The sequence below is a fragment of the Mizuhopecten yessoensis genome, unplaced genomic scaffold (assembly GCF_002113885.1).
Source record: "Mizuhopecten yessoensis strain PY_sf001 unplaced genomic scaffold, ASM211388v2 scaffold716307, whole genome shotgun sequence".
NCBI lineage: Eukaryota > Metazoa > Mollusca > Bivalvia > Pectinida > Pectinidae > Mizuhopecten > Mizuhopecten yessoensis.
Window position 1 is genome coordinate 438,235 of NW_018480051.1, and position 18,909 is coordinate 457,143.

The 18,909-nt window shown below is 39.2% G+C and overlaps 1 protein-coding gene across 1 annotated transcript; it reads left to right on the plus strand.

Annotated features, from left to right (window-relative positions):
- Positions 1-1,506: 1,506 nt before the first annotated feature.
- LOC110442871 (3'-5' ssDNA/RNA exonuclease TatD-like) lies at positions 1,507-2,119 on the plus strand. The gene is made up of 2 exons (XM_021486715.1): positions 1,507-1,729; positions 1,836-2,119. The coding sequence occupies exons 1-2, from the start codon at positions 1,507-1,509 to the stop codon at positions 2,117-2,119; spliced, it is 507 nt and encodes a 168-aa protein (XP_021342390.1).
- Positions 2,120-18,909: the final 16,790 nt, after the last annotated feature.

Genomic DNA, 18,909 nt, shown 5'->3' on the forward strand with positions numbered 1-18,909 from the left:
GCATACTATGATCAATTCCACCCATTTTAAAATTATGCAAATTAAGCTATGTTTAAAATCCAATTCAATAATGCATTGTATATTCTCTTTGATGCTATTTCCATTTGCTTGCAAATGTTATTAATACATTTTACATAACCGATAACTTTTAATGCCGATACATAAATTGATATATCCACTTCCGTATATTCTCAATTTTTATACGACCGTCAAATTTGACAGTAGTATTATGGTATGGCGTTGTCCGTCCGGTGTTAACTTGGTTTGTCCGGCAATCTCCTCCTATATTTTTCGACCGATCTATTTGAAACTTTGTATACATTATAATCATGATATGNTAAGCTATGTTTATAATCCATTCAATAATGCATTATATAAATCATTTGATGCTATTTCCATTTGCTTGCAAATGTTATTAATACATTTTACATAACCGATAACTTTTAATGCCGATACATAAATTGATATATCCACTTCCGTATATTCTCAATTTTTATACGACCGTCAAATTTGACAGTAGTATTATGGTATGGCGTTGTCCGTCCGGTGTTAACTTGGTTTGTCCGGCAATCTCCTCCTATATTTTTCGACCGATCTATTTGAAACTTTGTATACATTATAATCATGATATGAAGTTGTGTCTCCCTTAAAATAATTTTGATTCGACAATTTGTTCAAAAGTCCTGCAAGAAATATACGTTATAGGTTTGCAAGTGACAGAAGGGCGTCCCGAGGGTCCGAGGAGGAGTCCAAGGAAGCATTACAGCTCTCTCCGTCATAGTCCCCGTAAGGCCCTTAGTGGAAATGTGCGGGCCGACCCGAGCGCCACCAGGAAGCGTCCAATCAGTCAGCCGGCGGGTCCTCAATCAAAGAGGATATTTCAGCTATGTTCGCCTCCATTGTTCCGGGAGCATATACCTGGAATCTTCAGCGAGCATGTGGACCCTGGCAATCAGGAAGTGTTGCAAGGCAGAGAGGCTGCTCTCAAGCAGGCTGTTGTTTGGCTACTCCGGCGGCCAGTGGGACATCTCGGGGACCTTCGGGAATACGTGGAGATGCAGCATTTGTTGACAACGAATGGAGGGAGGTGTCAGCATCACTGACTGTTAGACGGTGACTATGATGGCATTCAGTAGTTATCTGGGTGAGCCGATCCAAGACAAGTATACAGTGGATCCGGTGAATTCTATAACTGCTCTTATCCACAGGAAGGCGGTTATGTTGATGTTGGCAAGGATGACCTCGAGTGAACATGAGTACTGGAGAACTCTGATTTCAATTCCTGAGGAGGTGGCACGGGCCAGGCTCCGTGCATTTGACTCTCATTTCCGCCTCGAACGGACACTGCGTGCAATGGGTTTACCAAAGGAGACTACCTTCCAGTCTTTACTTGCACTCAGTCCAATGGAACCAGGACAGGAGATTGAGGTTGTCGGAATCTGTGCCTGTTACTGTGACCCCATTACCAACCCAACTAAGGAGCATCTGGCTACATAACCAGAGGACATGGAGGTCGCAGTGGGGGAACATCCAAAGCACAAGTTCTCGCAGGATCAGTTCAACCGCGTTGTCCAGGAGCTGCGTCAGCTTATCAAGTTGCCTCGTGTCGGAGCAGTCGGCGAGATTGGGTTGGACCATTCCGTCCCTAGGGAGCAGTGGGCTCAGCAGTCAGTTATGCTGGAGAAGATTTTGCAACTTGTGGAACCTGGGCATGTCTTGGTACTACACTGTAGAGGAATCACCGGAGACAGTGGAGCGAAAGCCTATCTACTTCTGCTCTATTATGTGAAGAAAGCTGTGCGTCCTGACCAAAGGATACATCTCCATTGTTTCAGTGGAGATTCCTACGTCCGTGACCAGTGCCTTCTCACAGCTGTACTTCGGATTCACCAGTATGGCTGCTAAGTTCAACAACCAGCAGTCCCAAGCCGCAAGGGGAATCAACCCTGAGAGAGTATTTTTAGAGACAGACGCTCCATATTTTGCCAGATTCGGAACCAGCTATTCCGGACCGCATCGCATCCAGCATTTTTTGGTTTTTTGTTACATCAAGATGAACCCGGAATCACTGCTGGCTACATCTGTCCAAAACGCCCGACGACTGTATCGACGCTTGTAGGTTATCTTCAAACATCTATGGTCAGGGGTACCTGGTCTTTTAGGCCAGGTTCGTGTTTATAGTGCTACCCTGCACCTATACTCCAGGCTGTGCCTTATCTCCGTGTTTCATGGAGCAACAACCAGTAATAGAACATTTTGTAAAAACAGAGGCATATAGTTTGTGGGAACTTTGATTAAGGATCAGTGTATTCTCCAATTCAGGACCTCCCAGAACAAAGGACTTTCATTATAAGGTTGGGGGGGAATGTTGTGTCGACGGTCTGTTTACATTACGTCATCCGGGCTTCCATCAGAAGTAAGGCCCAAGAGACCCTGTGATGCTTGGGTGAATATACCTCAACTCCAACTCTCTTCCTTCCAGGATTCCAGACTGTGCGGACGGCTTATTTCGCTCTGCATATTGTAGACATTGTAACCAACCATCCATGCAGTGTGCTCTACTTATAGTAGTGACAGTTTCTCGGTGACCTCGCATATTGTTGGGTACTGTGACAAGATACTTATTTGACTAGTATTACTAGCGTTGTGAGCTATATCTCTCCTGCCTGACCAGTCCAACGACATTGAGATATAGTCAACAACGTGGCGGTTTGAAAGACCAAGATGATTCTGCAGGTAGGGCGTAAGAATTGTACCTGCTGCCCCCAATTGCATGATCGTAAGAGGCGACTAAATTTGGGACCTTACCTTTTCTCTCTTTTCTAAATAACTTTCTTCTTACTAATGTCCCCCTTCACAACGCCTCACTTTTGGCCAATTATTGAGCGTGCGCCCATGTGAGGAAGGGTTTGGGTTCTGTCCCCTGTCCCGGGACATACCAAAGTCTTTAAAAACGGTAGTTTCTACTATTGCTTAACGCTCAGCAAATTAGGAGTGGGACGACTGGTTCTCCCGTTGTCAGTATAATGTGACCTGGTGGGGCGTCCTGCTGGGTGCCTTCGGCAGTATGTTTCAGTGAGGTTGCACAATAAAGTCGGCATCAGTTCCGCGCTATCACAAGGAGACAAACACGAACATATCGCATCTTCCCAAAATACGCACACATAGACTACACGCATGCATCTTGCACATAGGGGAAGGCCGTCCTTAAATGACCTTAGCTGTTAATAGGACGCGTACGTTAAGCAAAATCAAACTTTGCTTTTGTAACTAATTCCTTAAAACCCATAGGGGATATCCGGGCAGGTTCGGCCACCGATGATATTTGTGTTATTGGGCAAATATTTACAAATTTTATGACATGCCAGTTTCGCCCATGTTTGATCCATGCAACTGACGGAGAGTTTACGTGCGCCGAAGTGACCACAGACTGCCTGTCCGAACTTGCCCCAAGTCGTATCACGTTTTGCCATCCGATATTCCGACACAAAATGTTCAATAATTACCAAACTCGGATGTGTTTGCCGTTCTCTTGTTAGGATATGAAAGGCATAGACATTTCCTTCCTAATGGTATATATTTAACATATGGCATATTGTCCAGAACTGATTTAATGTCAATGCTCCGAACTTGGCCCGGTATCGCCTAATGCGTTGTGTCTATTCTGTGTTGTATAGGCGTATCATTGGACAAACAGTATTACTGGGAAGACGGGAAGGATCGCGTGATTCTGGACTAACAATTTATAAACTTTTCTCTGTTGTACAATGACAGAAGTTTTGGTGCACATAGCTGAGAACGGATTGTGCACCAGAAAGAAATTCAATCCAATAGTTTGCACACCAGAGGAAAGAAACAAATTTAATACAACCATGAGTCACATTTTAGACATTGTGTCTGGCCACATAGACGACCTGGAATAAGAGCAGTGTGATGAACATCGAAAAAAAAAGAGATAGCCAATCAAAGAACACCATACTGGCCTCTTTACAGGAAATAAAAGATTTGTTGTATGTTATGCTTGTTTACAAGTTATTGAAATGCTCATATCGCACGAGTGCATATAAATAAAACCTTTTCAAGAAGGGTGTCCTTCCGGACTGAAAACGTGTTGGTGACGTGTGCGTTGTTTGTAGTCATTGTCACCACTTTTGTCTAAATATTATTGGTGAAACTGAAATGAAACTGTTTAATTTGATCATATCATACCCGGGTGAGTAGGTGTTATGTTTCATCAGCAGGTAATAATAACTACATTTCAGTGGTGTACCACAGGGCAGTGTCCTCGGCCAAATGTTATTCCCTATGTATGTGAATGATATACCAGAGCTCACTAAGCGTGTAATTATTCGATGGTTGATGAAACTTAACCTTATCTAAAACGGCTAAACGGAAAAGAGGAGTTTCTCTGGATAGAATCCTATCTTTTATGCTTTTTTGTCTAAAAATCGATGGTTCAGTCAATCGACAAGTCGTTATTGGTGGATGACATCGTAATCTGTTACAGATCTAAAAAAAAATGCTCACCACCTGTTCAAGTCTAAAACTGTGTGCATACATGGATGTCGACAACGAAAACCTTACAGTGATCTAAATGTTGCACTGAATAATTGCATTAGAATCCGAGTTGTTGAGGAAACCAAATATGTTGAACTAATATTTGATTCTGAAAGATGAATGTTCAGGGGCGCTAAACATTTTACAAATCATACTTATTTGTAGCAGACTTTGAAATGCTATTGTAATTTTTATAGATCTATCGTCCAATCAAAACTCGATTATAGCTCAATCGTCTATGAATCGGCACGAAGTTCTTATCTGTAGATGTTGGATCAAATTCATAACCAAGATTTGCGTTTAGCCTTTCGAACAACACCAGTGAAAAACCTTTACGTGGAAACGAATGAATCGCCTCTTAATGACTTGAAGGAATAAACTGGCTGTAACGTTTGCTGCCCAACTAAAACTAATTCCAAGATCCTGTCTTCAACCCAAATTACCTTAACATATTTTCGCAAAATCATAATCTCGCACCAAATTTGGTATCCGAATTCCCAATTTCCTGCAAGACCTCAACATAAATTGGAACAACATATTGCTCATCTTAAACATGCACAGGGACAAAATGTATCTCTACATTCAACATTTATCTTGCATTACTACTTACGCCAATGCAAATGACATTCACCTTCACTTAGGACTAGGAAAGATTAGGAAAGAGATGAATGTTTTCATACTCACAATGCATTGAAGGATCTTTTATGATGCTATGACCGGCTGCCCTTTTGGGGTCTGATGTCATAGTCCGGCCATACGACGTAATCCTACGTCGTCCTTGTAGTCATAACTCCAACACCATTGCTGCCATTCCTTACATCTTTATTTCCATGTACAGCTTACTCAGGTTAATCCAAATGTTGATAATCTTTAACTCTCTCCTTTCTGACGCTCAAGGTTTCTCTCTCCTTTTTGACTCGCAAGGTCTCTCTCTACTCTCTCTGTCTCGTTCCTTATATACTTGCTACTTGTCCCTCACAGAAGACCTCCTGCTGAGGCTCCTTGCTGATCTCAGCCAGCAGGACATTTGGCCCATGCTGTGTTTCTTATTTTACTTTAACCTGATATTTTATCAAAACTATAAATGTTACAACTGATCTAAATACTTGTCCTGAAAGATGACATTCTCTGCTTTATACTGAAGTCTTGCACTTATAACACAAACATTGAACTTAAATGCATTATTGAATTATTTAGTATTTGAACACTTCAAATGACAGTAAAACATATACAGAATCAAAACTACTTGCTTGATTTGAATAATCAAAACAGTTCCATAAACTACACATAATGCTTAGTGTTTTTATTTCTCTATTCTTGTATAAAAGAATGAAGCTACATAGAAATAGTATGTTGAATTTGTTAAACAATAACAAATCAAATCTACACTATATCGGCTGAGGTTCAGCTTATCATTTTAATGGTCCCAGTGGGGGTATCCCACTACTGACCATTCGCCCTTCAGCCAGAGGGAGCTGATCACACAGCATGACCCCCTATACAGCTCAGCTAGTACTGATTAGCCTACACTTGTGCAGCTAAAACTAATTATTACTTCTCAGATAAATTGAGATAATATGTCACACTATTTCTCTGTCAGTCATAATGCAACCAAAACTAGGAACATATGCTAAAGTATGCAAATACAAATCCCTTGCTATGGTGAATTATCAGATATTAACAGACAAATCAACAGCCAGAAGCCACCCGAGCAATGATATTTTCCACACGCAAAAAAAATGTGTTCATCTTAGAATAAAAGTATCTTTTGATAAAAATATTTCGATTATAGAAGGACTATGTCATAAACAACCAGTGACAGTGTGGTGGAACATATTAAGTTTGGTTGATGGTTTTATTTTGTTTAACGTCCTATTAGCATCTTAGGTCATTTAAGGCTTGGTTTGGTTTAGTATTGTTTAACGTCCTATCAACAGCTAAAGTCATTAAAGGACGGCCTCTCCTGTGTGCAAGATACATGCTTGTAGTATATGCGTGTGTGTTTTGGGTGGCTGCGATATGTTTGTGTTCGTCTCTTTGTGATAGCGCGGAACTGATGCCGACTTTATAGGGGTGTCCTGCTGGGTGTCTTCGGTAGTATGTTTCAGTGAGGTAGCACTATAAAGTCATTTAAGGACGTAACTCCATGTGTTTTGTGTAAGAGTGCAAGCGAGTATGTATGCTGTAGACGGGATATTTCGGTGTCAATAAAGGGATAAAATGACCATATGGTCTATGTAACAGGGTGTACTCATTGAACTAAGTCACACATTGTCCATGTGTTGTCTCGTGTCATAACCTGTGCGTGGAGTGTTGTGTATACCATTAAGACTTCGGTATGTCTGCCAGGGGACAGAACCCAAAGCCTTCCTCACAGGGACGAACGCTCAACAAATGGCCAAAAGTGAGACATTATATTCTATTCATAGTGTATGTTAATGTAATTATACCTGTGATATTATATATGTAGTCATGTCCATCGTATTCGTAAAGTGATAGTAAACTGTATATGTATATTGTAACTATTTTTTCGTATCTTTCTGTTCTTGAGAGTTTCTGTGGGCAAAAGAAACCCCTTAAAAGTCTTCGAAGTTGTATTTCCGAGCCTTAGGGCCACGGAGGGCTACAAATGGCGTCCACGTTTGGAGAATCCATGGCTAATTGTGTACAGTCTAATCAAGAGGGACACCTTTTCAAGCGGGCCACCAAAACATTCATTCTAGTGCCTAATCAGTTGTCAGATTCCGGGACAACTTTCTTGTAGTATCAATATAATTCAGAGATTGTGTTTGTTACTTCATTTTAATATATATTAAAGTAAGATGCAACGATTGATGACACTAACAGATGTTGTGCAAGATTGAAATGTTTTCGAATGGCAGACTTAGAAAAAGGAAGGAACAGAAAAATGATGCGAGACTTTGATTCTAGATTCAAAAGAAAACAACTTATTTCAAGCTTTGTCGGATCTTCTTAGCCCTGAATGCAGCTGTCCTGAATATCAAGGTTTGCTATGATAGTTAATATTACAAAAAACTCCTGTATGGTCACACATTCCCATAGTTCTTTAACCAACTGTGAACCTGCAGTATTAATCTTTGACTATCAACATTTGTTTTCATTTAATCTGGCTCTTGTGTCTTGAACAAATGTGAAAACGGATCGGGATGAGGTCTTGAGAGTGCTGATATACTACTTTTTCTTAATCGACGTCATCACTTAGTTGATAACTGATAGATGCCGCACGTTTTGTGTAGTTTTGGTATATACTGAAAAAAGAAATGGGACAAGGTACGAATGGATTTTGAGAGACTGCCTTTGGACCAAACTGTCAAAGTTTTGCAGCCAGGGTCATCAGAGAGAGATTATACAGGTGTAAGTCAATGAGGTCCCATTTATCATAAAATGAATTATGAAACTAACTGTTCCTGATTTAAGCTTTCTTTACCCATACCCTTTTGGATTTATCTTGTTTTGAAATTCAAAGCAGGGGACGACGACGATCTCCAAAGGCGTTGACCGTTCCTTTGGGGCTTACCCATACTATTGGCGTCTGTTCCCTGAGTTCTTGAGGGTAGCCTGTAACCATGGCCATATATGCTATTGAAACCTTTTTGTAAGCAGTTTACATTGTTTGTTTGGTTTATCTAACTACTTGTTGAATAAAATAACAAGCAAAGCTAATCAGACAATAGGCGTCATCCGCAGAAACCTGAAAATATCATTAATCGGGATAAAAGAAAAAACACATTTCACTTTAGTTAGACCACTTGTTGAACACGCTAGCAGATATAAACAAGCAAACTGAGTATTGCTAAAGAAATAAATGCCCCCTCCAGCCCCCGCTAGCTATTACACTGTAATGATTTATAATAGACAATTCATATCACTATAATACACTCCTATATATATTCAAGTCATCACTATAATATAAGTACATCACTATAAATGTCATATATATCACCATACAAGTAATTTCGCTATAATACACATCAATATACAAGTCTTATCGCTATATATGACATATGGCTATACTAAACTTCACTATACAAGTCATATCATATTTCAATTCGTTTGTCATCATTATACAATTCATATCACCATACAAGTTATAATACTATACAATTCATTTCACTTTACTACACGCATACATAAGCCACATAACAACTGAGCAGTTACATAAATTCGCTTTACAACAGTCTTATCAAATTAACAGTCATCACTTCATAGCTTAAAACTTTGTTGGGTCCACCCATGTTCAGCACTACATAAGGTATCACCTTGTGCACATGATCAATATACCGGATTCCAGTGATAAGTTCCTCCTTTTTCTTAGGTTTAACATTTCCCTGTAAATGGTTTTTCGTCGATGCCCACGCATTCTCAATTGGATCGAGATCTGGAGACGAGGGGGACACTGTCATGACATTCTGTAGCATGTTTTTTTCTGACATCCATTCCTGTGTTGACTTATTGGTTTGTTTCCGGTCATTGTCCTTACTTTAAAAAAAACGAGAACAGAAATATATATATGGTACATGTAATTTAAACTAAGCCAGATATATACAATAATACGTAAACAAAAATCTAGTACACACTGCACATCAAGGAAAACAGCAAAGAAGAATGGCACAATAATACAATAATTTATCATTACCAGGTACTTTCTGTCTGGCAATAACCAGCAGCACTCATTACCAGCTTAATATGAATGATTTACTGGTAGAGGCGATAGCTATCAGGAAATCGCATGTTCACAAAAGGAAGGAGGTTGTCTTGCAGGATTCCCTGGTAAATTACTGAATCTATCACCCCACTAAATATGAGTCTTGAGGCCAACGATATACTATCCCCTCTTCAAAGTTGTTTTAGAAACAGAAGAGGGATAAATCATCAGATAAGAGACATTCATTCGAGAGGCTTTCGCCAAGAAGGAACACCTTGTCGATGTGTTCTTTCTTGGAAACCTTCCCAATTTTATATCTTATTACCTATCAGATAGACACTTCAAAGTCCGTGTTGGTTCAACTTTTTCTAAAACGTTTAAACAGGAAATGGGAGTCCCACAGGGTGGAATCCTATCAGTCACCCTTTTTGGTCCTAAAATCAATGATATAGTCAAATGTCTTGGTCAATCAACAGAAGGGTCGTTATTTGTGGATGACCTACGCCCTTGGAGTTTTTCGAACAAAACCTGTAAAAAGCCTGTACGTGGAAGCGAATGAACCATCACTTAATGACATAAGGAAAAAACTTGCATTACAGTTTGCAGCTCAATTAAAATCAAACCCCAAAAATTCTTCTTTCGACCAAGTATTCAACCCAAAGTACCAAAATATATTTGCGCAAAACCAAAAACTCCTGCCAACATTTGGTATCCAAATTTCCAATTTTCCTGCAAGACCTCAACATAAAGTTGACTGACATAGCTGATTTTAACATATATGATGTTCCTTCGTGGATCATTCCAACACCTGATTCTAACTTTACATTACTTGAGCGAGGGAAATCAAGTGTTATGCCCGAAATACAGAAATCCTCCTATCGGTAATGCATTTCGAATTACCCTTCTCATACACGACTTTACACCGATGGTTTCAAAGAAGGTGAGAAAGTGGCAGCAGTCTGCGGTACTACTAATTCTTGCACTTCAGTTCGACTACCTGACGGCGCCTCCATTTTTTCTGCCGAAGCATGCGCCATTGGTTTGGCCCTCGACCATATCGACGAACGACGCATTAAAAAGGCAATGATCTGTTCAGACTCTCTATCTATCCTACAGAGTTTACAGTTACGAGATCCTAAAAACATACTCGTACAAAACCTTGCTCTTCGAATATCTCGTATCTTAAAAAAGTATAAAATAATTTGACTATGGATTCCGAGCCATGTCGGAATTAAAGGCAACAAATTTGTTGACAAGGAAGCAAACCCTCACTTTTGGCCATTTGTTGAGCGTTCGCCCCTGTGAGGAAGGCTTCGGGTTCTGTCCCCTGGCAGAGACATACCAAAGTCTTTAAAACTGGTAGTTTCTACTCCTGCTTAACGCTGGTTCGCTCGTTGTCAGTATAATGTGACCGGCTGGGGCGTCCTGCTGGGTGTCTTCGGCAGTATGTTTCAGTGAAGTAGCACTATCACAAGGAGACAAACACGAACATATCGCAGCCTCCCAAAATACACACACATACACTACACGCATGCATCTTGCAAACAGGGGAGGCCATCATTAAATGACCTTAGCTGTTAATAGGACGTTAAACAAAATCAAACAAACAAACTGAATCTCCAACAAACAAAAATCAAACTACCATATACAGATTTTAAACCAATTATTCGTACAGCCATTCAAAATGAATGGCAGCAACGCTGGGCTCTCTAGACCAGCAACAATTACAACCGAAACTTAAAACATCTATTCCAAGTCGGAAAGATCGTAGAGAGGAAGTTTTAACTCGCGCAGCTTTGTACTGGGCACACATATCCCACTCATTCGTACCTTTTAAATCGAGAAGATCCACCTTCATGCCACGCATGTGACGCTCCATTTACAGTGGAACATTTTTTAATAAAATATTCTGAATTTAAACACTAAACACATTCGCAATAACTACTTTCGAGTCACGGATATGAAAACTCTTTTCAGTTCCATGGACTCTAAGGCATTATTTAGCTATTTGAAAGACGTCGATCTATTCTAACCCACCTTACACTTGTTGTCGTTATATATATCACAAAGTCCATATCATCTATTCGTTATCTCTTGTATGATTTTTACTCCCTTTTTAATTTTGATTATCTGCACATTTTAACTTGTGTCTTTGGTCCAGCAGGGGGTTTGGGGGGCTAACGTAACTGTTCCCATTACAATTACCATTCCCTTTGGTCACCTCGTATGTACATTATTTTTTTTAAATGGATACATAGAACAATAGTGAAGGTGATGATACAAACATAGATATTTAAAGACTTATTTACTAAAATATACTTACAGGTGGTTGCTATCTAATAGGGTTAGCGCGGTCCATGAGCTAGAAAGCACAGTATGCAAACTAGGTAGTGATGACTTAACGTCATCGCATAGACAGCAAAACTCCTCCCAGTCCTCACATGTCCCCAGAACTTTCATTGTAGTATAGTAATCCTTGTCCTAAAATAAGACTTGATAATATAAATTATGTAGTATCATTAATTACTTCAACTCGAATCATATGATAATTTAACTCTTATGCTTTTTATTTGTAGGAATCTGATCATTTTTTTATCAGTAATATATATGCTGCAGTATGAATATTAAAGTGGACTGCAAAGCATTCAGAATGTTCTAAGAACCCCTGAACAAACATAAAATTAACAAGTACTTATTGTAATGGTCAAGTCCCCCAAACCCCTGCAGTTATGTTCTCAGTTTTGAAGATTTATTTCCATTTTCCCTATTTGGCCCCACATCTCTGCCCCAAGGGGTTGACACCCTCTGTTATTACCAAATTGTCTCCCATTTGCCATAGGATGCTCCAGGTCAACTTAAGACAAAATCCACGTAGTGTTTAATATAATAGGACCAGTCGAGCTAAAAACCAAACTAAAAAGTGAAAAGTCTAACTTACTACTTGTTCCAATAGATTCTCAAGGTGAATCTTTCTTCTCAAAGTGAGATGTGCAATGACAGAAAAAGATGAGGGGCAAGGAGAAACCAGGGACAGCCACAGTGACAGGCCTTTCTGCATGGGTGGCTATGTACACAGGGGCAGGGGCAGCTGTGTCCATAGAGGCAGGGGCAGCTGTGTCCACAGAGGCATGGGCAGCGGTGTCCACAGATGCAGTGCCAGCGGTGTCCACAGAGGCATGGGCAGATGTGTCCATAGAGGCAGGGACAGCTGTGCCCACAGAGGCATGGGCAGCTGTGTCCACAGATGCATGGGCAGCGGTGTCCATAGAGGCAGGGGCAGCGTTGTCCACCGAGGCAGGGGCAGCTTTGTCAACAGAGGCAGGGGCAGCGTTGTCCACAGAGGCAGGGGCAGCGGTGTCCACAGAGGCAGGGGCAGCTGTGTCCATAGAGGCAGGGGCAGCGTTGTCCACAGAGGCAGGGGCAGCTTTGTCAACAGAGGCAGGGGCAGCGTTGTCCACAGAGGCAGGGGCAGCGTTGTCCACAGATGCAGTGCCAGCGTTGTCCACAGAGGCAGGGCCAGCGTTGTCCACAGAGGCAGGGCCAGCGGTTTCCACAGAGGCAGGGGCAGCGTTGTCAACAGAGGTAGGGGCAGCGTTGTCCAGAGGCAGGGGCAGCGTTGTCCACAGAGGCAGGGGCAGCTGTGTCCATAGAGGCAGGGGCAGCTGTGTCCACAGAGGCATGGGCAGCTGTGCCAACAGAGGCAGGGGCAGCTGTGTCCATAGAGGCAGGGGCAGCTGTGTCCATAGAGGCAGGGGCAGCTGTGTCAACAGAGGCAGGGCCAGCGGTGTCCACAGAGACAGGGGCAGCATTGTCCACAGAGACAGGGGCAGCGTTGTCCACAGAGACTGGGGCATGCACAGCTGGGGTCACAGCAGCATGAGTGCTAATAGTCCAGTCATTTTACAGGAAATATAAGGTCAACATCAAACTGATTGCAACAGAATTTAATTTGGTGTTTTTGTTTTGTTTGGGAATACATGTAGAATATCATAGGAAAAATCGGCAAAAATCGGAGTTGCGGAAATTTGTCATTTTTTAATACAATGAACAACAGTCCGTCTAAAATTGGACGTTATCGGAACTCCAAAAGTGAATTTCCAAACCTCAAAATAAATGTTTTTGAGACTTAAAATCAATATTAAACTTCATATTTCAGATAGAACAATATTGTTATTTGATACCAATGAATAATACAAACAGTTTACCTGTTAATTGGTATCCCATCAGGATTTTCATTACCCCTACCCCCTAAAAAAAATCGTGAAAACTTCAAAACATATACACGGCAAATTTTGGTATTTGTTGGTCTAACTAGATATAATGTACAACATATAAAAAAATTGCATATAGAAACAACGAAAATAGCCCAAATATGTATATTTTGAACACCCGACTGGTTGAAAATGTGACAATGAGAACTCCAAGCATGACGTTCTAGTTCATATTTTACTGATGCATATGACTTTAAATGCATACCATTTTGACCTTATTCCATATAGATATCTTATTACTTAATAATAAATGCATTAACCATATGTTTTTGCCTTTCATTTTAACCCAATCTACGATTACTCCAATTAGAATGACTGTGTTTGTCGAGGAGTAGCTGAAGGCGGTCTTCACTATTGTCACATCTGCATCCGCAATAGCTTGCACTGTTTTGCATCCCCCGGCGCAAAGTTTGCTACTGAGCAGATTGATAAACTCTTGTTTATTCGTAGCATAATTTGTATTACACATACATACTAAATTTGAACGAAATCGAATCATAACAGAGTTTCGACCAATCGGTAACCAGTATGTGGCAGCCATTTTGTCTAATTAGAAATCGGATGTCATGGTTTAGTTCAAAATTCATGGCGGCCATCTTGGATGGTATTTGGAAAAACAAAAAAGTGTATGCACATCTAGAGGCTGTCAGTAATAAAGTTTAGTGAAGATCCGACTTATAGTTTCTGAGAAAAGTGTCGAAAACTTTTACGGCAGAAAGCGGAAGAAGAAGAAGAATAAGAAGAATAAGAAAGAAGAACTAGACTTGCAATTGCGAGCAATAGCGGAAGTCACCCCTTCCCTGCTAAGTACGCAGCAGTTTTGATTTTTTTCACAAAACGAACACTGCAGTTGTGTTCGTAGTAGTGCCTTACTACACCTACATACCAAATTTCATTAAAATAAGACGATATTTTAATTTTGACCAATCAGAGGCCTGCATTTGTCTGCCATTTTGAATCCAAAATGAAATAAACAAAAATAAAAAAGATCGGTGTGATGTTATCATCCCTTTCAGTGAGTTTCAATATGTTCCGTCAAATAGAACGAATGTTATTACTGGATATGATTTCGGCCAATCAGAACAGCAGCGGCCATCTTGGATGGTTTAGGCGAAAATACAAAGGAGTCAGATACAAATTGTAAGATTATGTATGCAAAGTATGATAAGAACCACATTAGTACTGCCTGAGATTAAGCGCAGATAAAAGCGGCGAAATAATAATAATAATAAAAATAATAATAAGTAAGAAACGAAACAATAACAACAAGTCACCCGACTTCGTTCGTGGTAACTTAATAATAATATTAAGAATCAGTAAAAACAGCAGAAAATATATGTCCTTCTTTGGCTGTTCCTCTAAATATTGAATATTCCTCTTGTCCACAACACTGGTGTCATCTACTGTCGGCCATGATTTTATTGTGTTTTGGATGCCATGGCCCTTCAGAAACTTCACATACACGTCTGGCTCTGTTTCCAAAACCTGAAACACAAATTGTATCACTGCATGTTTATTTAGGTCAATCACAAAATTTAAAATCTTTCAGAGGAATAGAAATGGGGGGGGGGGGGGGGGGGGAGGAGATATTGCATGGTTTAGAAGTAAAAATGTAATTGAGCCCCCCCCCCAAAAAAAAACACCCGCCCCTTGAACTTTTAAGCCAAAGCAAACTTATACTACCTGTTCCTATATAAACCCAGAACTGTAAGCTAAATGTTAACTAAGGCAAAGTATTGCAAAGCAATCCATGGTGTGCCCCACCATAATGATTTCTTTATCCACTGAGCTGTACACTTATTTTAGTAGTTGTGTGACCGCATTGCATCGTTTACTTACAAGTGCAGCAAATAGCTGTGCTGTCGTCCTTTTCCCTCCTTATACTTCAATCTCCACAGCAAGGAACTTTCCAACTTGCAATCTAGACCAAACAAAAAAATATCTCTTCAAGGAAAAGTCACAAAACTTTCCTCTGTAACTGTCTACCTTTTAAGCTATGACAAGTGCAACTGTAAACTAGAAGTTTTGTTTCTGTGAACAAAACACATGTCTTCCTTTATTAGCCATTATTGTTTTCCCTTCCCTTGATCAAATAACATGGAAGGTAACAATACCATTAAAGTTTAAAAGGTAAAACTTTAAAGGTTGTACTTATTTGACCTTGATAAAAAGGTGACAACAACCTAACGACAGTACACTGCAAGATTAATAAATGTAACCTATTATGGTTAAATAGTAGCAGACCAGTGCATGGCACATTATGTGTGGTTGATGCAAGTATAATGCAAGTTTGTTCATGACATCTTTAATGGTTGGAAAATTATGGCCCAGAAAAGATATTCCTAAAACGTGATGTATTGTACAGTTTGATTAAAAAATACAAGTGAATCAAGCTATCCGTAGTACGTTTTGTTATGTACAATATGATTAAAATACAAGTCAAACTACCCTTAATACGTGTTTCATTGTACAGTATGATTGAAATACAAGTGAATCAAAATACCCTTAGTACGTGTTTCATTGTACAGTATGACTGAAATACAAGTGAATCAAACTATCCTTAGTAGCCAAAAAACGCTTGCTAGTCAGCACAAATGCAATATTATATACATTAAAATGAACGAAAATGCTGATTTTTACCTCCTATCTTCTTCATCATCAGCACTCGTCATTGACTGTCCCTCCTCCTCCTCAGAGTTGGCTGCTCCTGTTCCTTCTATCTCCTCTCCTGCTCCTTCTTTCTCTTCTCCCTCCAAGTAAAAAGCTGGGTCTTCTAACCTCTGGTTTGCAATTAACCTGAAAAATAAATATATATTTGGTGTACATCATAATACAAGATGACTGTTTGGCCGAGTTAAGCAATAAATGGTTGGTATACATTAACTTCCAAACAAAGAAATCTTTTCCTTTTGACATTTCCACGACATCATGAAAAAAACTATCAAGGTGCACCTCAGTAAAATTTAAGACAGGTATTAAGACAAATAGCTGTAGGTAGAATTTGTATTCAACGTGATTTGCAGTTAACACAACACCATGAACAAATATTCTGAAATCCTTTGATAATAAAACATTAACCTTAACTATGTGACAGCTAAAACCAGTAAATCACATGTGAAACTGACCATTGACACGCAATTACTTATAAGAAATTGTATCTCATTCTATTTACATCTAATTAAGTGTAAACAACAACACCTTTGTAAAGTTGTTATGGCCTTGTCATTGTTGACCTCTTTACTATGTACCTCGTAAGATATTTGACACATAGCAACTAAACAAATTGCATTTACCTCTCATTCCTTTGGGTTTTTTCCTCATTTTCATTTCAGCAGTAACGCTGAGATAACAATCGACACACTTGAATCATTTATCAGAAAATTATGTACCTAAGTTCAGCAGGTTATTTTTGTTGTGAACTGCAAATAACTGATAAAATTTAAATGCAATACATGACACTCCACTTAGGCAATATTTTATGTTTCCTGCCAATGTCTTCAGTGGGTTTAAAAGTTACAGATCAGATCAATTACATTTCACTCAAAATTTTGCAGTTTAAGAGTTTAAACTCACAGTGACTTAATTATAATGCATTGCAGTGTTGTGGTGGTATATTTCAATTTCTTGAAGAACAACATCTTTGTATTAAATATGCCTCCCTCCTCTCAATTGGAACTCAAATCTTTCCATTTCAAGCTTCTTGCTTGTAAAATAACCCCTTACAAATTGAACAAAAGGATATATGATGGTAATACATTTGACCTAAATTTGGTTTCATACTCCAGCAATGTCTAAAGTTGTTATTTATGACAAAGTTGATTGAACAGGATTTGTTTCATTCATCAAATACAATCATGATATAAAACAAACCTCTTGAAATGATGCAAGAGGACACACATCTTCAACTGGCCAGATGATTGTATTTCCTTTCTGAAAACATTCATTAGAAAAAGTTAAAAACATTTTGATCCTTACCCATCACCATTTTGGTGTCAATGGACCATCCGACAGGTATGCCCAAAACAAAAGGAAAGAAAACACCTACCTCCTTAATATTTTTGGCATATATAAGTAGCAGCAAACTTTTTTTATTTGGCTTTATCATAGGTGTTCAAACAAAGACAGTTTACTTTAAAAATTGTTTAAGCTTCTAACAGAGGAACAGACTTCCCATACATTAGTTGCCATTTAAATCTGCTCCATCATTCAATCACAATAATCAGTTATTCTAAATTTTAAAAGAAAATTAAACAGAAGTAAAACCACAAGACAGTAGAAATACCTTCATTTGTTTCCATGTCCGCCTTTCTTTCTCGTATGGCATCACTCTTACAGCAGAAAATCGTTTGATCTTTGATCGATACAGCTTTTCCTTTCTGTCACATTATTGACATGAAAACTGGGTGAGGTATATGTGACATTTTGAGAAACATTTCTCATGTACTTTCTCAGAAAAAGTGCTAACAAACTTCAACCCTCAGAAATCAAACTGACCATTTTGAATTGATCCCCAAATTTAATATGTATACAAAAAGACCTAAGGGAAAGTACAATTGTAGTTTGAGAAAGATTCCGCCATCAGTTTTTGAGAAATTATCCTTACCAAAATTGTTCTAGGGCAATTGGAATATGAGCCCACCAGCTCATAATGGTGGGCTGGAAATTAAACCTGACTGATTTAACTGAAGCTTTTTACATACCCGCTATATCCAAAGGGTAACTGATAAGTCTTCCTGTTGTAACAGCACTGTTGTTGCTGAACATGGCCACATCTGAACTGTAAATTAGGCATTTCTTTTTAAATATTGAAATATAAATTGATATCGGGTATCGTTTGGGTTTTTTCATCATATCTAAGATACAATCATAGGTTTTCCCGCATTTCCGCAAAACGTGTTTTTCCCCGTAGCCAGTAGGTCACGTCCCCTTCTTTCCAATTCTGTTTTGTCAGTGAAGCTTCCATTTCAAACCTTATTTCTAAAAATGTTCTTTTATACATCTGCAAAGGATTTTTTTTTTTCTTTGTTTCTAATGTTTTTCCATTTGGTGGCATCACAAAGGTCTTTTCTACATAACACTTCTATCGTGAATCTTTATTTTAATACATGTACATACTTGTCAGACAGCAGGATTTTTGTACTTCTCAATTTTTGAGAAACCTTCTTTCGCAGCTGAAGGTTGTTACTTGGTTTGTCCAAATTTACTGCGGGGCATATTTGCTTTATCTATAAAAAAAGCACAACATGTTATGGGAAATAGGTGCATACATTTACTACTGGCTAGAATAGAATCTAGCAAGATCTAAGAAATATTGTCGTAATTAAGTGTTATGGAAATGAACAAGATGGTGCGATGAAGTTATTGAAGCTTGATAGCAAGGAGCCCAGTGTCTTGATGCACAACAATTTATTTTCA